General features: G+C 51.5%; 1 protein-coding gene across 2 annotated transcripts in view; it reads left to right on the top strand.

Moving 5' to 3' along the window:
- Nucleotides 1-283: 283 nt before the first annotated feature.
- Nucleotides 284-16842, top strand: part of STAM2 (signal transducing adaptor molecule 2) — a 35786-nt gene continuing 19227 nt past the window's right edge. For both annotated transcript variants that reach the window (XM_009909431.2, XM_054177591.1), the window contains exons 1-4: nt 284-414; nt 11059-11143; nt 15519-15594; nt 16519-16614. In XM_009909431.2, coding sequence (XP_009907733.1) covers nt 375-414; nt 11059-11143; nt 15519-15594; nt 16519-16614 — 297 coding nt within the window. In that variant the 5' untranslated portion in view covers nt 284-374. The remainder of the gene's footprint in view (nt 415-11058; nt 11144-15518; nt 15595-16518; nt 16615-16842) is intronic.

Genomic DNA, 16842 nt, shown 5'->3' on the forward strand with positions numbered 1-16842 from the left:
GCCGCCGCCCACAGGAGCGGCGGAGGGGGAGTGGCCTCCACACAGGACCACCTCTAGCCCCGCTCCCTCAGGCCCCCTTCAGGCCCCCGCCTGACTCCGCCCCCCCGGGGTGCCCACGCCAGCGCCTGACTTCGCTGCGCCGCTGCCTGCCCCAGTAGCTCGTGTTCCCCTGCCCGGTACCGGTGCTGTCCCCCGCCCTCCCGCCTGGCCGCCGTGTCCTTGCGGTGCTGCTGGGGTGTTTCCTCCGCCACGCGATCAGGCGCAAAGGACAGCGGCGGGGGCCTTGAAGCGGCGGCGGTGGGGCGGAGGAGATCAGGCGTCCGGGGTCGGGGTGTCTGGGCTGAGGAGCGGGTGACCGGCCGAGCGCTGCCGAGATGCCGCTCTTCGCCCCCAACCCCTTCGAGCAGGACGTGGGTGAGCAGCGGAGTGCGCGGAGACCGGGTGGTGGCGGTGGCTGGGCCCGGTTGGGCGGCAGGGCCGGTGCTTGCAGGGCGGCGGCCTCCTCTCCGCGGCGGGCCCGGGGCTTCTGAGGGAGAAGGGGTAACGACGGCCCGGTGGTGGAAGTCGCGGTTGTGGGCCTGCTCGGTGAGCTGCCCGGCCCCGGGGCGCCGGCGGCTGCCGGCAGTCTCACCGCGAAGCTCCAGGCGGAAACCTACGTGCCGTTCCCGAGGGGATCCCCGGTACCCCGCGGCTCCGGGGATCGCCGGCCCGGCCGGCCTGCCTGCTCTCCGATAGAGGAGGGGGGCCCGTCGGTGCTCCAGCACAGCAGCCGGAGGCGCTGGCTCGCCCCATGTGCGCTCAGCAGCTGAGGGGAGCGTTTCGAGAGCCAGTCGGGCTGAAGTTTCCCTGCTTTGACAGCGTCTCTCGGAGGTGTTTGTTCACCTCCCGCCTGCCACGCCGTGTTGCTCGGTTTGCGGCGTTTCAGTGGAGTTCGGGGCTATGTAAACCTTGGGTTTGGTGTAAAAGTCGAGGGTGAAAACCAACTCCGAATGTCAGTAGGATCCAATTTTTATACCTCTTCAGTTCCTGATGCTAGGGCATCGTCTAAAGGTTGGAGGATCAAGTTAAGCCTTAGCTGACGTTTCTTCCCATTACAAAGCCATGAGACAGCTAGGGCTGAAGTTGGTGGCATCGGTAGGAAGAAGGAGGATGACTCAGTTGTTTTGTTTGGTGTTCCTGTGCTTTCTGGGGCAGCAAACTTGTTCTCTCTCTTGCTTCTTTAGGGTTGAGTGCTTTGTTTTCTAAACAAGACTTGTTCTGAACCAGAGCACTGGGGGGGGGAAAAAGCCCCAAAACACAATCTAAGGTAGAGACCAAAGTCAGATTTGCATTTCTTGTTGCTGCTGGAATTTTAGGCTAGAGGAGAATTCAGCATTCTTGGGGTTCTTCAAGGCCAGGATGGATACAGATAGAAGAGGTTGCTGGGAGTACTCCTGTTCCCACAGCATTCATTTTTTTATGTTGAGTGTATGTTGCAAAGTTTGTGTAATAAAACCATTCATTTTCTTGTTATCTTTCCACAAACCCTTGTGAGAGTTTCAGTGTTGACCTAGGTTTGAAAGCAGGAACTTGCCAGACCAGCTACAGGTAGTGCAGTTACTTCAAACACCTTCTCAAGTTTTGTGTGTGTGTTTTCCCAGACTTTTTATCTTTCACCTGGCTCTAGCTCTGATGTATTTGCACAAGAGAAGACTTTTTGACCAGGGCACTCTCCTAGCTGTGCAGAATTCTTGCTCAGACCTGGTTGCTTCAAGAACTTCAAGGCTGTGGCAGTCCCTCCACTCACAGTGCCTGAAATTTGGCCTCAGGACTCTCTGCACTTATTACAATTAAACAAATGCAAGAGAACAGGAACTTTGTCATGATTGAGGCTTAATCTTACAGCCCCTTGCCAGAAAAAAACAAAATCTATTTGCTAATAGGAGCTTTTAAAGTAATGACTGTTCCCTTGTAAATTAGACTGCCCAGAACATCCAGTGGGGATGGCTCTACTTTAACCTGCAGTATTTACATGAAGATTTTTTCAGGCTTTTAATATCTGTTTAACATTTTGTTGTCTTCTTTTCACTTAACCCCCTCACCCCAAAACAAGAAAATAGCTGGTCCTGTGGGGAAAGGTTATTCCTTTTCCATGGTCATAGAATCATGGAGTTGTCAGGCTTGGAAGGGACCTCAAGGCTCAGCCAGGTCCAACCCCCCTGCCATGGCCAGGGATACCTCACACTACAGCAGGTTGCTCACAGCCACATCCAGCCTGGCTGCAAAAACCTCCAGGGATGAGGCTTCCACCACCTCCCTGGGCAACCTGTGCCAGGCTCTCACCACCCTCATGGGGAACAACTTCTTCCTCACATCCAATCTCAATCTACCCATTTCTAGTTTTGCTTCATTGCCCCCAGTCCTATCCCTCCCTGACACCCTAAAGAGTCCCTCCCCAGCTTTCTTGTAGGCCACATCTACCCAGGTTTGTTTGGTTTATTATTGTTTTCTCCATTCACCATCCTGCTGATTCAATCCTTTATGGCAAGAAAACCTCATTTTCCAGAAGGAAATCTTTGGCTTGTGAGTTGGATTGTCTGTGAAGTTGACGAGTTTGGAAGTTTATTGGCTTGAATAAGCTCTGCAGAAGGTGTGAAGTGGCAGTGAAAAGAGGAGCAGGACATCCCTGCAGAGGTTCATGTGAAGAACAGGACCCTGCTTTTAGAATAGAATAGAATAGAATTAACCAGGTTGGCAAAGACCTCAGAGATCATCAAGTCCAACCTGTCACCCAACACCATCTCATCAACTAAAGCATGGCACCAAGTGCCTCAGCCAGGCTCTTCCTAAACACCTCCAGGGATGGGGACTCCACCACCTCCCTGGGCAGCACATTCCAATGGCCACTCTCTCTGTGAAGAGCTTCTTTTGTTAACAGCCAGTGGTGGGGTTAATCCAGCTCAGCTCTCCCTTCAGACCACACATGTAGCTCTGCTCTTGGAGCACCTGTAGGAAGTGCTGGTGAAAGCACTTCTGCTGTGCCACCACTGGTTTTGTTTCCTTGGTTCTAAGCTCATGTTTGTTTTTCAGCAGAGCTGTGCAAGAGCCTCCGTTTCCTGGCATCTGCTTTGGTTGCTTGCAGTGTTGCAAGACTAGCCTATGGAACAGTGTTTTAGAAGAGGGTGGGTTCCCTCATCTTTTTCTTACAGAGAGGGTACCCCAAAACCTCAATTGTTCAACGCTGAAAGGTTCTTAATTCCCTGTCTGCATCTCTTCCTAGCTAGTTCATAGAATCACAGAATGTTTTGGCTTGGAAGGGACCTTAAAGATCATCTAGTTCCAACCCCTCTGTCATGGGCAGGGGCACCTCCCACTAGACCAGGTTGCTCAAGGCCCTAACCAGCCTGGCTTTGGACACTGTCAGGCTTGGAGCCTCCACAACCTCTCTGGGCAACCTGTTCCACTGCCTCACCGCCCTCATGGGGAAGAATTTCTTCCTCATGTCTCACCTCTATCCCTCTTCTTCCAGTTTGAAGCCTCATGCTGTCTCTCCATGCCTTTGTAAAAAGTCCATCCCCAGCTCTCCTGTAGCCCCTTCAGATACTGGAGGGCAGCTCTAAGGTCTCCCTGGAGCCTTCACTTCTCCAGGCTGAGCAACCCCAACTCTCTCACAGCAGAGGTGCTCCAGCCCCGGATCTCATGCGTTTGCTGTTCCCTCAGCATTATCCTTCCTCTGAAACAGCCTTCACTTCTGAGGTAGCTGCTCCTTTAACAGAGGACCAACCTATTCCCTTTCATCTTTTGTTTAGTTATCTTCTTTCAGAGCATTGTTGAGAGGATCAAGGGAGCAGGAAGTGTTTTCCTGTGTGGTTTGTCTGGCATCCAGAATTGCCCAGGGGACGGCTGCTAACCTCTACCATAGCTTCTCGTTTCCTGCTGCTTTGATATGTTCACCTGGGGGGGCTTCCTTCTGGGGTTGTGCCTGCCTTTTGGTGGCTGCTTTCTTTCATTGAGTCAGTTGGTCAAGTCAGTTGGTGGCTTGGCCACCAGAACTTGGTGCACTCCAGAATCACAGAGTGGTTTGGGTTGGAAGAGACCTTTGCAATCCTGGAGTCCAGCTGTTCTGGGGTGAAACCACCGCACTGCGGCTCTGAAACACCTCCACGGGTGGGGATTCCACCACCCCCCTGGTGACCCTGGTCCAGGCTTTAAGAACCCTTTCAGTGAAGAATTTTCTTCTAATGTCCAACCTAAACCTCCCCTGGGGCAGCTTGAGGCCATTTCCTCTTGTTCTGTCGCTTGTTCCTTGGCAGAAGAGACCAACCCCCACCTGACTTGATGTGGCCCTGAGCAACCTGCTCTAGCTGGAGATGCCCCTGCTCACTGCAGGGGTGGGGGTTGACAAGATGACCTTTGAGAGCCTCTTCCAACCCCATGCTCTCTCTGAACCTGTGGTTCTCATCCCTGGAGGTGTTTAGAAGCCACAGAGGTGCTGAGGGCCATGGTTTAGCACCACCCTTGGTAGAGTTATAGTCTGATGATCTGAAAGGTCTTTTCCAACCAAAACAGTGCTGTGGTTTGATGAGAATCAGCTCTGAGTCTGCATTTTTTTAATGGCATTTCTTCCTCTTTTGAGGTCATTTACTGATCTGCTCCCTCACCCCTTCCTTGTTTTAGATACAACATAGCCTCTCTTCTGGTTTTAATTATGTTGTGAAGGATGTTTTCTTCTGGAACATGTAACAGCTTTCATTTTGGTGCTTTCCAGGCTTGAGACAAGGAGTTTCTATTAATCCCTCCCTTGACTTGTGGTGGTTTTCACAGAATCACAGAAACATTCAGGTTGGGAAAGACCCTCAGGCTCACCAAGTCCAACCAACAGCCCTACTCTACTCAAGCCTAAACCATTTTAGAATAGAATAGAATTAACCAGGTTGGAAAAGACCTTTGAGCTCATCAAGTCCAACCTATCACCCAGCACCATCTCATCAACTAAACCATGGCACCAAGTGCCTCAGCCAGGCTTTTCCTAAACACCTCCAGGGATGGTGACTCCACCACCTCCCTGGGCAGCACATTCCAATGGCCAATCTCTTTTTCTATGAGGAACTTCTTCCTAACCTCCAGCCTAAACCTCCCCTGGCACAACTTGAGACTGTGTCCTCTTGTTCTGGTGCTGCTTGCCTGGCAGAAGAGACCAACCCCCACCTGGCTACAGCCTCCCTTCAGGGAGTTGTAGACAGCAAGAAGGTCTCCCCTGAGCCTCCTCTTCTCCAGGCTAAGCAACCCCAGCTCCCTCAGCCTCTCCTCACAGGGCTGTGCTCCAGACCCCTCCCCAGCTTTGTTGCCCTTCCCTGGACACCTTCCAGCACCTCAACATCTTTCCTAAACTGAGCAGAAGTTTGCAGATTGCAGATGTCTGAGAAATGGGATTGGTTAATCCTCAGGTTATTGAACTCAAGAGAACTGCAAGAAGTTCTTTTGATATTCCACTTGAATACAATTATTTTCTTTTAGACTATAATGTTTGGAGTGACCTGGTTAAGGACCTGGGGTCATTCTAAGCGGTGCTGCACTTCCAGCAGGGGTCAAATGGACCACACAATGTTGCTGGAAGTGCAAGTCCTGTGACTCCAGTGTCCCTGTGTCTACAATCACTGAATAAATCAAAGCTAGAATGTTGGCATTTGCTTATGCAAAGGCAGAGTGAACAAATGAAGCTGTTTGGGATTGAATATAGAATCATAGAATAGAATCATAGAATCAATAAAGTTGGAAAAGACCTCAGGGATCATCAAGTCCAACCTATCACCTAACACCTCAGGACTAACTAAACCATGGCTTCAAGTGCCACATCCAATCCTTTCTTGAACACTTTCAGGGATGGTGACTCCACCACCTCCCTGGGCAGCACATTCCAGTGGCCAATCTCTCTCTCTATGAAGAATTTCTTCCTAACCTCCAGCCTAAACCTCCCCTGGCACAGCTTGAGACTGTGTCCTCTTGTTCTGGTGCTGCTTGCCTGGGAGAAGAGACCAACCCCCACCTGGCTACAGCCTCCCTTCAGGGAGTTGTAGAGAGCAAGAAGGTCTCCCCTGGGCCTCCTCTTCTCCAGGCTAAGCAACCCCAGCTCCCTCAGCCTCTCCTCACAGGGCTGTGCTCCAGACCCCTCCCCAGCCTTGCTGCCCTTCTCTGGCCATGTTCAAGAGTCTCAATGTCCTTCTTAAATTGAGGGGCCCAGAACTGGACACAGGACTCAAGGTGTGGCCTAACCAGTGCTGAGTACAGGGCAGAATGACTTCCCTGCTTCCATGGCTTTCAGCCATGTGGTCCTGCTTTATCTCCTGAAAGCCAGAAGTCTGGAGCACTCCTCAGTTTTGTTCCTCTTTCACTTTCCCTGTATCACCTCTGGTGGGTTGTTTTGGGGTTTTTTACTGTGTTGTAAAAGCTGAAATATTTATGTGCAGACAAGAATTTACTTCAGGGGGCACAGCAGCCTCCAGAAGGGGAGTGCTGACAAGGGCTTGTGGTGACAGGACAAGGGGCAGTGGCTTTGAGCTGGAAGAGGGGAGATGGAGACTGGAGATTAGGAAGAAATTCTTTACAGTGAGACACTGGCACAGGTTGCCCAGGGAGGTTGTGGATGCCCCCTCCCTGGAGGTGTTCAAGGCCAGCTTGCATGAGGCCTTGAGCAACCTGGGCTGGTGGAAGGTGGAGTTGGAACTAGATGATCTTTCAGGTCCCTTCCAACCCAAATTGTTCTATGAATCTATGAAGTGACTTTTGTGATCACTCTTTAGCAACTACCACATCAACTAGCAGAGTTTTGTGCTAAATCAGTGCTTGAGTGCTTATTTTTTAGCCCAAAATAGCACCAGGTGGAGGGGGGGGAAAGAAAATGTTCTCTTCCAGTGCTTTCATCCTTTTTTTCCACCTGAGATGTTATTTGGCATTGCTGACAAGTGTGCCCCAAGGGAATGCAGGACTGAAAGAAGCCAAGCTCTGCAGGTTTGAAGGTTGTGTGTGGTGGGCCAGCACAGAGGTAGAGGTGTCAGCAGCCCAGGCTTGCTGATTTGGCTGTGTCAGTGTCAAGTGCTGGCTGGTCAGGGGGATTTGGATTGCCAGCAGAAGCAGTCACTGGGAGATCTCTGTTGTGCCATTTCTGGTGGGAATCAAAATGTCACAGTGACAGAGATTGCCACTGAGCCTTTGGGGTGCCCTGGTCATGCTGGGAAGCTGTGAGCTTCCTGCTGTTCCTTTTCATAGAATTGGTTTGGTTGGAAGAGACTTTTGAGATGACCAAGTCCAAGCATTAACCCAGCACTGCCAGGTCACCACTAAACCCTCAGCACCACAACTACACAGCTTTGAAACCCCTCCAGGGACAGGGACTCCACCACTGCCCTGGGCAGCCAGGGCTTGACAACCCTTTAGGGAAAGAAGTTGTTCCTCATGTCCAACCTAAACCTGCTGTGGTACAACTTAAGGCCATTTCTTTTTGTCCTGTTGTTCCATCAGACTGACCCCCACCTCAGGAGAAGGTGATTCAAGTGGGAGATAAATCAAGAGCTACAACCTCCTCACCCCAGCCCCAGCACCTCTGCTACATTTAAAACCAGGGGCACCTAAACCTCCTCTTTCTTTTCTTCCTTTTCATCTTCACCTGGGTATTTTAAGATGCCCCCAGTTGCTCCAGCTGTTTCCCTTGCTTCTGGCAATGTGTTCTGAAGGGTCAAACCCTGAGCAGAGATCCTAGCACAGCTGCAAGAACCCTCCACCTGCATTTGGAAATGGGCTGTGGGACTTCTGGATTTGCAGACCTGAGAGCTCCCAGTGTTGCCAGGGCTTGGAGAAAGGAAAGCTGCAAGGTAGGGAGGCTGCAAGCTTTGCTGCTGTCTGCAAGTGTGTAAGAGGCAACGTGGAGGAGCACACTTAAATTATCACTGAAACTATCTTGACATTCTGCCAAGATCTTCAGAGACTGAGGACTTTGAAAGGACGTCAGCAGGGAGGCTTTTGAGGGTTGCCATGTGCTGCCCAGTTGCAGTCCTCATACTGTGGTGGCTTGCTTTCTGTTTTGGTGTTATTTATGTCTGTTGCTCATCCCCTGCTTGTGAACAAGGGGAAGCTGTTTAGTGCTGCAAAGGGTGATCCTCAGCTTCCTCTCAGAAACAGCACTCCTCCTGCTGGGTGCAGAGCTGGGCACCATGTGAGCCCAATCCCAGCTGTGTCCTGGGCTGATCCCCAGCAGTGTGGGCAGCAGGGGCAGGGAGGGGATTCTGCCCCTCTGCTGTGCTCTGCTGAGACCCCACCTGCAGGGCTGGGGCCAGCTCTGGAGTCCTCAGCACAGACAGGGACCTGATGGAGCAGGGCCAGAGGAGGCCACAGCAGTGCTGGCAGGGCTGGAAGCCCTCTGCTGTGAGGCCAGGCTGAGAGAGTTTGGGTTCAGCCTGGAGAAGAGAAGGCTGCAGGGAGACCCTCCAGTGCTTAAAGTGCCTTTCAGTAAGCTGGGGCCAGACTTCTGAGCAGGGCTTGCTGTGCCAGGACAAGAGGTGATGGTTTGAACTCAAAGAGGGAGACTCAGACTAGCGAGAAGAAATGTTTGACAGTGAGGGTGGTGAGAGCCTGTCCCATGTTGCCCAGGGAGGTGGGAGATGCCCCATCCCTGGAGCCATTGCAGGTCAGGTTGTCTGGGGCTCTGAGCAATATGCTTTACTTGCAGATATCCCTGCTGAGAGCAGGGGGTTTGGCCTGGATGACCTTTAATGGTCCCTTCCCCTCGATGATGTGCGCTGGAGGCTGCTGAAGAGCTTGGCCTTGGCCTGCCGTGGTGGATCATTGCCTTCATTCACAACAGTGTTTTGGGGCAGTAGCTCCACCAGCATGTCTTCTCTTGGCAGTGAGATCAATTCCCATCCCCTTCCCACCTGGTGATTTTAGTGCCATCTCCTCTCTTGTGTTGGCACGGTGCTCTGTGCAGCTGCCTGGCACATCGGAGCAGGGAACGGATCCAGTTCAACAGCAGTAATTGTAGGGGGGGTTTAATTCTTGGTGGGCTGCTGTTATTTCTGAGGAAGTCAGCTCAAGCCTAGTGTTCCTCCATGACTTGGAAGACTACAGACTAGAAGTCCTAGCATTTATTTGGGTTTTTTTTCCAAGTTGGTGTTCACTTTGCACTGAAACAAACACCCAACCCCTTGCAGAGTGCATCCTCCCACAGCTGGGCTTTTGGGCCTGCTCAAAGTCCATCCCTCAGCATCTGGGATGTGGTTTCACCCTTCTTGATTCTCCTTCAGCTCCAGCTCATGTTCAATGAAAAGCCAGATGCTGTGAAATCTGTCATGCTGGCAGGGAAGGAGAGCTCAGAACTTGCAGGGGTTTGTTGTAGAGCAGCCCTTCATCTTCTCACCAGCTCCTAGATTCATGCTGAGTGGGTCCAAGAGGGTCCATGGATGAGCTTGCAGGCTGGAGGAGAGGATGAAAGGCATGGGAGCTGTGAGTAAGTAGTGTTAGGGTAGCCATGCTGTTCTTCAAGGTGTAGATGGTGTGGAGTTGAGAACTTCTCTGTGAAGCCTGGTGAAGGTTCAGCCTTCATGCTGGTGGTGGAAGAGTTGCTCAGGGCAGCATGGGCCATCTCCTGCCATGGCAGGCAAAGCTGATAGTGACTTTGGTGGGGTTGTGAGCTCCAGGTGAGTGCTTGGACTTGATCATCTCAAAGGTCTTTTCCAACCTCAACAATCCTGTGGTTCCTCTCAGTCCAGGAAAACTTCAGCCTATCCTCTGGCAAGTGATTTCCAGCCTTCTGTAGAGGAGAGGCTGAGGGAGCTGGGGTTGCTTAGCCTGGAGAAGAGGAGGCTCAGGGGAGACCTTCTTGCTCTCTACAGTTATCTGAAAGGAGGTTGTAGCCAGGTGGGGGTTGGTCTCTTCTCCCAGGCCAGCAGCACCAGAACAAGAGGACACAGTCTCAAGCTGTGCCAGGGGAGGTTTAGGCTGGATGTTAGGAAGAAGTTCTTCCCAGCAAGAGAGATTGGCCATTGGGATGTGCTGCCCAGGGAGGTGGTGGAGTCCCCATCCCTGGAGGTGTTTAGGAAGAGCCTGGCTGAGGCACTTGGTGCCATGGTTTAGTTGATGAGATGGTGCTGGGTGATAGGTTGGACTTGATGATCTCAAAGGTCTTTTCCAACCTGGTTAATTCTATTCTAAATGTGACATATATCTCTGCATGTCACTTGGGATGCATTCAGTAGAGTGTGGCCAGCAGGTTGAGGGAATTTTTCTTTCCTCTCTGCCCTGGTGAGGCCACATCTGGAATACTGAGCCAAGATCTGGGCTCCCCAGTTCAAGAGAAACAGGGAACTACTGGAGAGAGTCCAGTGGAGGCTCTGAAGATGCTGAAGGGCCTGGAGCATCTCTGTGAGAGATGCCCTGTCCTGGGCACTGGTGAGGGCACACCTCAAACCTTGGGTTCAGTTTTGGATCCCTCACTCCAAGAAAGACATTGAAGAGTTGGAGAAGGTCCAAAGAAGGGCAATGAAGCTGTTGAAGGGTCTGGGGAACAGGGCTGGTGAGGAGCAGCTGAGGGAGCTGGGGTTCTTCAGGCTGGAGTAAAGGAGGCTCAGGATGAAGCTGCCTGCAGTTGTGGCAGGGGAGGTTTAGTTTGGACATGAGGAGAAAATTCTTTGGTGCAGGAGTGGTCAGACATTGGAACAGGCTGCCCAGGCAGGAGGTGGAGTCCCCATCCCTGGAGGTGTTCAAAAATGTGTAGATGTAGTGCTGAGAGACATGGTGGGCTTGGCAGCACTGGGTTAAGCACTCAACTTGATGGCCTTGGAGGTCTTCTCCAGCCTGAATGCCTCTGTGATTTACACCATTAGACTTGCAGAGTTGTTTATATGTTTAGAACCTTTAAATATTTCCCACATCTGTTAGACCTCTGCTGCAGACTGCAGGTAGCACTTCAGAAGGTGGCAAGGATATGTAGGAGACCCTGACAGCACTTTGTAGGTGGGGACTCTGGGGCTGGGAAAAGTGTCTGCTGTCTGGAATCTGAGCTTAACCAATCCTGGCTTTCTTTTGCAGAGAAAGCTACAAATGAATATAACACCAGTGAGGACTGGGGGCTGATCATGGACATCTGTGACAAAGTTGGGAGTACTCCTAATGGGTAAGGATGTATCTCAGGGGTGCAACATGGAGTTGGTTGGGTGGAGGGGAAACCTCATCAAGTTCAACAAGGGCAAGTGGAGAGTCCTGTCCCTGAGGAGGAATAACCTACTGCACCAGTACAGTGGAGGAGTGACCTGCTGGAAAGCAGCTCCACATAGAAGGGCCTGGCAGTGCTGCTGGGCAGCAAGTTCCCTGTGAGCCAGCAATGTGCCCTTGTGGCCAAGAAGGCCAATGGCCTCCTGGGGTGCATAAGGAACAGTGTGGGCAGCAGGTCAAGGGAAGTTGTCCTTCCCATCCACTTGGCCCCAGTCAGGCCACAACTGGAGTCCTGAATGCAGTTGTGGTTTCCCCAGTTCAAGAGAGGCAGGGAACTAGTGGAGAGAGTCCAGTGGAGGCTCCAAAGATGCTGAGGGGCCTGGAGCATCTCTGTGAGGAGGAAAGGCTGAGAGCCCTGGGGCTGTGGAGCCTGGAGAAGAGCAGCTCCTAAGGAGATCATCTCAATGCTCAACAAGAAATAAAGAAGCTATAGGGGGCAAGAGACTGGGACCAGACCCTTGTCAGTGGTGCCCAGGGACAGGACAAGGGGCAATGGGCACAAACTGGGAGCCAGGAGGTTGCATCTGAAGGTGAGGAGAAAGTTGTTTGGTGTGAGGGTGCTGGAGGCCTGGAGCAGGCTACCCAGAGAGGTTGTGGAGTCTCCTTCTCTGGAGAGCTTCCAACCCCAGCTGGCCATGGTGCTGCTGGGCAAGCTGCTGTGGGTGCCCACAGGGGAGTTGGACTGCATGATCTCCAGAGGTGCCTTCCAAGCCCCACCATGCTGAGATTCTGTATGCTTTCACATTCCTGTGGAGAAGAATCCTGGTTGAGAAAGAACACATCTCAAACTGCTCAGTGTAGTCAGCTCTGCAAGCGGCTCCAGCAATGTGACACTGCTGCAAAGCCTACAACTGCCTGGAGCTGGCTTGGAGATTCTTTGAAAGACACATTGCAAGAGGGTTTCTAGTAGAGGAGTTTGTAGAGCTGAGTGCATTCCAATTTTGCTGGGAGTGCTGCACAGCAGGCCAAGTTATTCATATTTAATGGTCCTGCATAAATTTCAAGGAGGAACTGTGCCAGTAGGAAAAACTTGAGCTGGGTTCCTTGCAGAAAGGGAACTAGCTAGGACAGTTTAGAATAGAATAGGATAGGATAGAATAGAATAGACCAGGTTGGAAGAGACCTTCAAGATCATCACATCCAACCTGTCATCCAACACCATCTAATCAACTAAACCATGGCACCAAGCACCCTATCAAGTCTCCTCCTGAACACCTCCAGTGATGGTGACTCCACCATCCCTGGGCTCCCTGGGCAGCACATCCCGATGGCCAATCTCTCTTGCTGGGAAGAATTTCTTCCTAACCTCCAGCCTAAACCTCCCCTGGCACAGCTTGAGGCTGTGTCCTCTTGTTCTGGTGCTGGTTGCCTGGCAGAAGAGACCAACCCCCACCTGGCTACAACCACCTTTCAGGTAGTTGTAGAGGGCAATGAGGTCTCCCCTGAGCCTCCTCTTCTCCAGGCTAAGCAACCCCAGCTCCCTCAGCCTCTCCTCACAGGGCTGTGCTCCAAACCCCTCCCCAGCTTTGTTGCCCTTCTCTGGACCCCTTCCAGCAACTCAACATCTTTCCTAACCTGAGGGGCCCAGAACTGGACACAGGACTCAAGGTGTGGCCTAACCAGTCCTGAGCACAGGGCACAATGACCTCCCTGCTCCTGCTGGCCACACTGTTCCTGATGCAGGCCAGGATGCCATTGGCCCTCTTGGCCACCTGGGCACACTGCAGGCTCATGTTCAGCCTACCATCCCTGGTGGTAGGCACTGATGAGGCCACACCTCAAATCCTGGGTTGAGTTCTGGGCTGCACATTGGCTGATGCAATAGCTGCAGTACCAACTGCTCCACCACTACTCCCTGTCGTGCTGAGTTAGGTGGTGATTTACACCCAGCTAGAGAAGTGAGTGTGGGTTTACTCCTGGCAGTATGTTTGCTCATAGTCAACACACACACAGCCCAACAAGGCCAAGCTTGTTGTGAGCTAGATATTTATTTAGGAGTAGGTGGCAATATTTAGTATTTCTGGAAGCTGGCTCTCAGTAAAGGTCAGGAGGGAAGCAAGCTACACAAAAATGGAGTGAAATATGCTCAAGAGTGGTGGCATTTGATGTTCTTTTGGTGCCAAAAAACCCCCAACATGTTTTAGGCAAGGTCTCAAAGGACAGTCCCCACTCTTTCATCAGGATTCAGAATTCCCAGCTTGAACAGATTTGTTGTTGTTCCTTGTGGGAGGTAATTAGCACAAAAAAGCCATCCCAAATTCTCAGGGCAGGCCTGTTAAATGTTACCTATCACTGATGAGAACTCCAAGATCAGTGAAGAATTCAGCCTGTGCACTAATTCAGGTTTATTTCAAAGCTCAAAGCATGTTGATTTAGATAAAGATCCTAGAACCATAGAATTCTTTGGGCTGGAAGAGACCTCTAAGATCATCCACTCCAACCTTCAACCCAGCACTGCTGTGGCCATTAAACTGTGGCCCAAAGTGCCATGGCCACACAGCTCTTGAACACTTCCAGGGATGGTGACTCCACCACCTCCCTTGGGCAGCCTGTTCCAATCCCTGAGCACTCTTGCAGCAAAGAAATTGTTGCTCATGTCCAACCTGAACCTCCCCTGTGGCACCTTGAGGTGATTTCTTCTTGTCCTTTCAGTTGCTACTAGGGAGAAGAGACCAACCCCCACCTCAATCCAACCTGCTGTCAGGGAGTTGTAGAGAGCAATGAGGACTCCTCTCAGCCTCCTCCACATTAAACACCCCCAGCTCCCTCAGCTGCTCCTCACCAGCCCTGTTTTCCAGACCCTTCTCCAGCTTAGTTGCCCTTCTCTGGACCTCCTCCAGCCCCTTTTGCAGTGAGCAGCACAAAACAAACCCAGGACTCAAGGTGTGGCCTCCCCAGTGCCCAGCACAGGGGCACAATCACTACCCTGCTCCTGCTGGCCACACCAGTGCTGATCCAGGCCAGGATGCTGGTGGCCTTTTCAACCACCTGGGCATACCCTGGCTCATCTTCATGGCTGTCAACCAATACTTCCAGGTCCTTTTCTGCTAGGGAGCTCTCCAGCTACTTGCAGTTGGTGCATATTCTTACTGCTCATTTAAGGGATGAACATTTAGAGACCTACTCCTGATTTTGCTGAAGCAAAACATAATATCTCCATATTAGTGTTTCCAAAATGGGATCCAAGAGCTGGCAACCTCTGAGCACAATTATAGAATGCAATCCATAAGGACCCTTCACAGCAGGCAGTAAAAGAAGCATTTGTTTTATCATCACTGCTCCTCAGTCTCTTTTTATTTATGTAGACATTTATTTCATTGTCTCTTTCAAATCCATTTCCTCAGCTTAATGCCAGTTGTTCCCTGGCTGGAGAGCAGCCAGGCAGAAAGGGACCAGGGGGTACTGGTTGACAGCAGCTGAACATGAGCCTGCAGTGTGCCCAGGTGGCCAAGAAGGCAAATGGCATCCTGGCCTGCATCAGGAATAGTGTGGCCAGCAGGAGCAGGGAGGTCATTGTGCCCTGTGCTCAGCACTGGTTAGGCCACACCTGGAGTCCTGTGTCCAGTTCTGAGCTCCTCAGTTTAGGAAAGATGTTGAGTTGCTGGAAGGTGTCCAGAGAAGGGCAACAAAGCTGGGGAGGGGTCTGGAGCACAGCCCTGTGAGGAGAGGCTGAGGGAGCTGGGGTTGCTTAGCCTGGAGAAGAGGAGGCTCAGGGGAGACCTTCTTGCTCTCTACAACTCCCTGAAGGGAGGTTGTAGCCAGGTGGGGGTTGGTCTCTTCTGCCAGGCAACCAGCACCAGAACAAGAGGACACAGTCTCAAGCTGTGCCAGGGGAGGTTTAGGCTGGATGTTAGAAATTTTTCCCAGGAGGAGAGATTGGCCATTGGAATATGCTGCCCAGGGAGGTGGTGGAGTCACTATCACTGGAAGTGTTCAAGAAAGGCTTGGATGTGGCACTTGGAGCCATGGTTTAGTAGTCAGGAGGTGTTAGGTATTAGGTAATAGGTTGGACTTGATGATCTCTGAGGTCTTTTCCAACCTGGTTGATTCTGTGATTCTTTATGAGCTGTCAGCAGTTTTGTAGGCATGAGCACAAAATGCTGGTGTGAAATGAGTCTGTTCCACTCCAGTCCACAGAGAAGAACAGAAAAAACCAGGTGGGAAATGCTTCTTTTGCAGCTGCCTCTGGAGGCTGCTTGCTCAGCTTGGTAGGCTTCATTCCACAGCTGATGTTGGTCACCTTGCTGACTAAGGGTTTGCTTTTGTCTGTTTTTCAGAGCAAAGGATTGCCTTAAAGCCATCATGAAGAGGGTAAATCATAAAGTTCCCCATGTGGCTTTGCAAGCACTTACAGTGAGTAAACTCTCTCTCTCTTTGTTCCTAAAGCTTGGTGTTCTTTTATGTAATGCAGCTCTTAAATCTGTACTCATCAGTGAGTACCTTCAGAGGTCATAGGACCATGGAATTTTTGGTTTGGAAGACACCTTTGAGGCCATGGAGGCCAACTGTTAATCCAGCACTGTTAGGTCCCCACTACACTGTGTCCCTCAGCACCACATCTACATGGCTTTGAAACCCTTCCAGGGATGGGGACCCTGGGCCAGGGCTTAAGCCCTCTTTCATTCTTCTAAAGTCCAACCTAAACCTCCCCTGGTACAACCTAAGGCTATTTCCTCTTGTCCTATTGCTTGTTCCTTGGGAGAAGAGACCAACCCCCACCTCATTCCAGCCTCCTTTCAGGGAGCTGTAGAGAGCAGTGAGGTCTCCCCTCAGCCTCCTCTTCTCCAGGCTGAACACCCCCAGCTCCCTCAGCTGCTCCTCACCAGCCCTGTTCTCCAGCCCCTTCAGCAGCTTTGTTGCCCTTCTCTGGACCCACTCCAGTCTCTCAGTGTCCTTCCTGAATTGAGGAGCCCAAAACTGAACCCAGTACTCAAGGTGTGGCCTCACCAGTGCTGAGTACTGGGGGACAAGCACTGGCCTAGTCCATTGCTGAGCCAAGCCAGGATGCTGGTGGCCTTGTTGGCCACCTGGGCACACACTGACTCATCTTCCACCACTGTCAACTAACACTCCTAGGTCCTTTCCCAGCAGGCAGTTTCCATCCACTCTGCCCTAAGTCTGGAACCTTCTTAGGGTAGTTGTGACTCAAGTGCAGTGCCTAGCACAGATCTTCAGTCAAGGGTCTGCACACTGAACAGAAGATCCAATTGAACTCTTCATGTTTGCTTTCATTTTGCCTTCTTTTCCCCATTTTCACCCCTGTGTTTCTGTTGTCAGCTTTTAGGAGCCTGTGTATCCAACTGTGGGAAGATCTTTCACTTGGAAGTCTGCTCTCGTGATTTTGCTGGTGAAGCTCGAAGTATCATCAACAAGGTAAATTCTGATCACCTCAGCTGCTTCTTGGGGTCACTTGGATTGTCCCAGCAGAGCAAAAGAAGTGGCAAAACCTTCCAGTTTGTGCTGTTCCCAGTTTTGGTGCAGTTGCTCATAGTGCTGCTTGAATTTTTACTATGAGAGTAGAACAGATCAAAGAATCACAGAATTGTTAGGGTGGGAAGGGACCTCAAGGCTCAGCCAGTTCCAACCCCCCTGCCATGGCCA

Source organism: Dryobates pubescens, chromosome 2 (assembly GCF_014839835.1).
Source record: "Dryobates pubescens isolate bDryPub1 chromosome 2, bDryPub1.pri, whole genome shotgun sequence".
NCBI classification, from domain to species: domain Eukaryota; kingdom Metazoa; phylum Chordata; class Aves; order Piciformes; family Picidae; genus Dryobates; species Dryobates pubescens.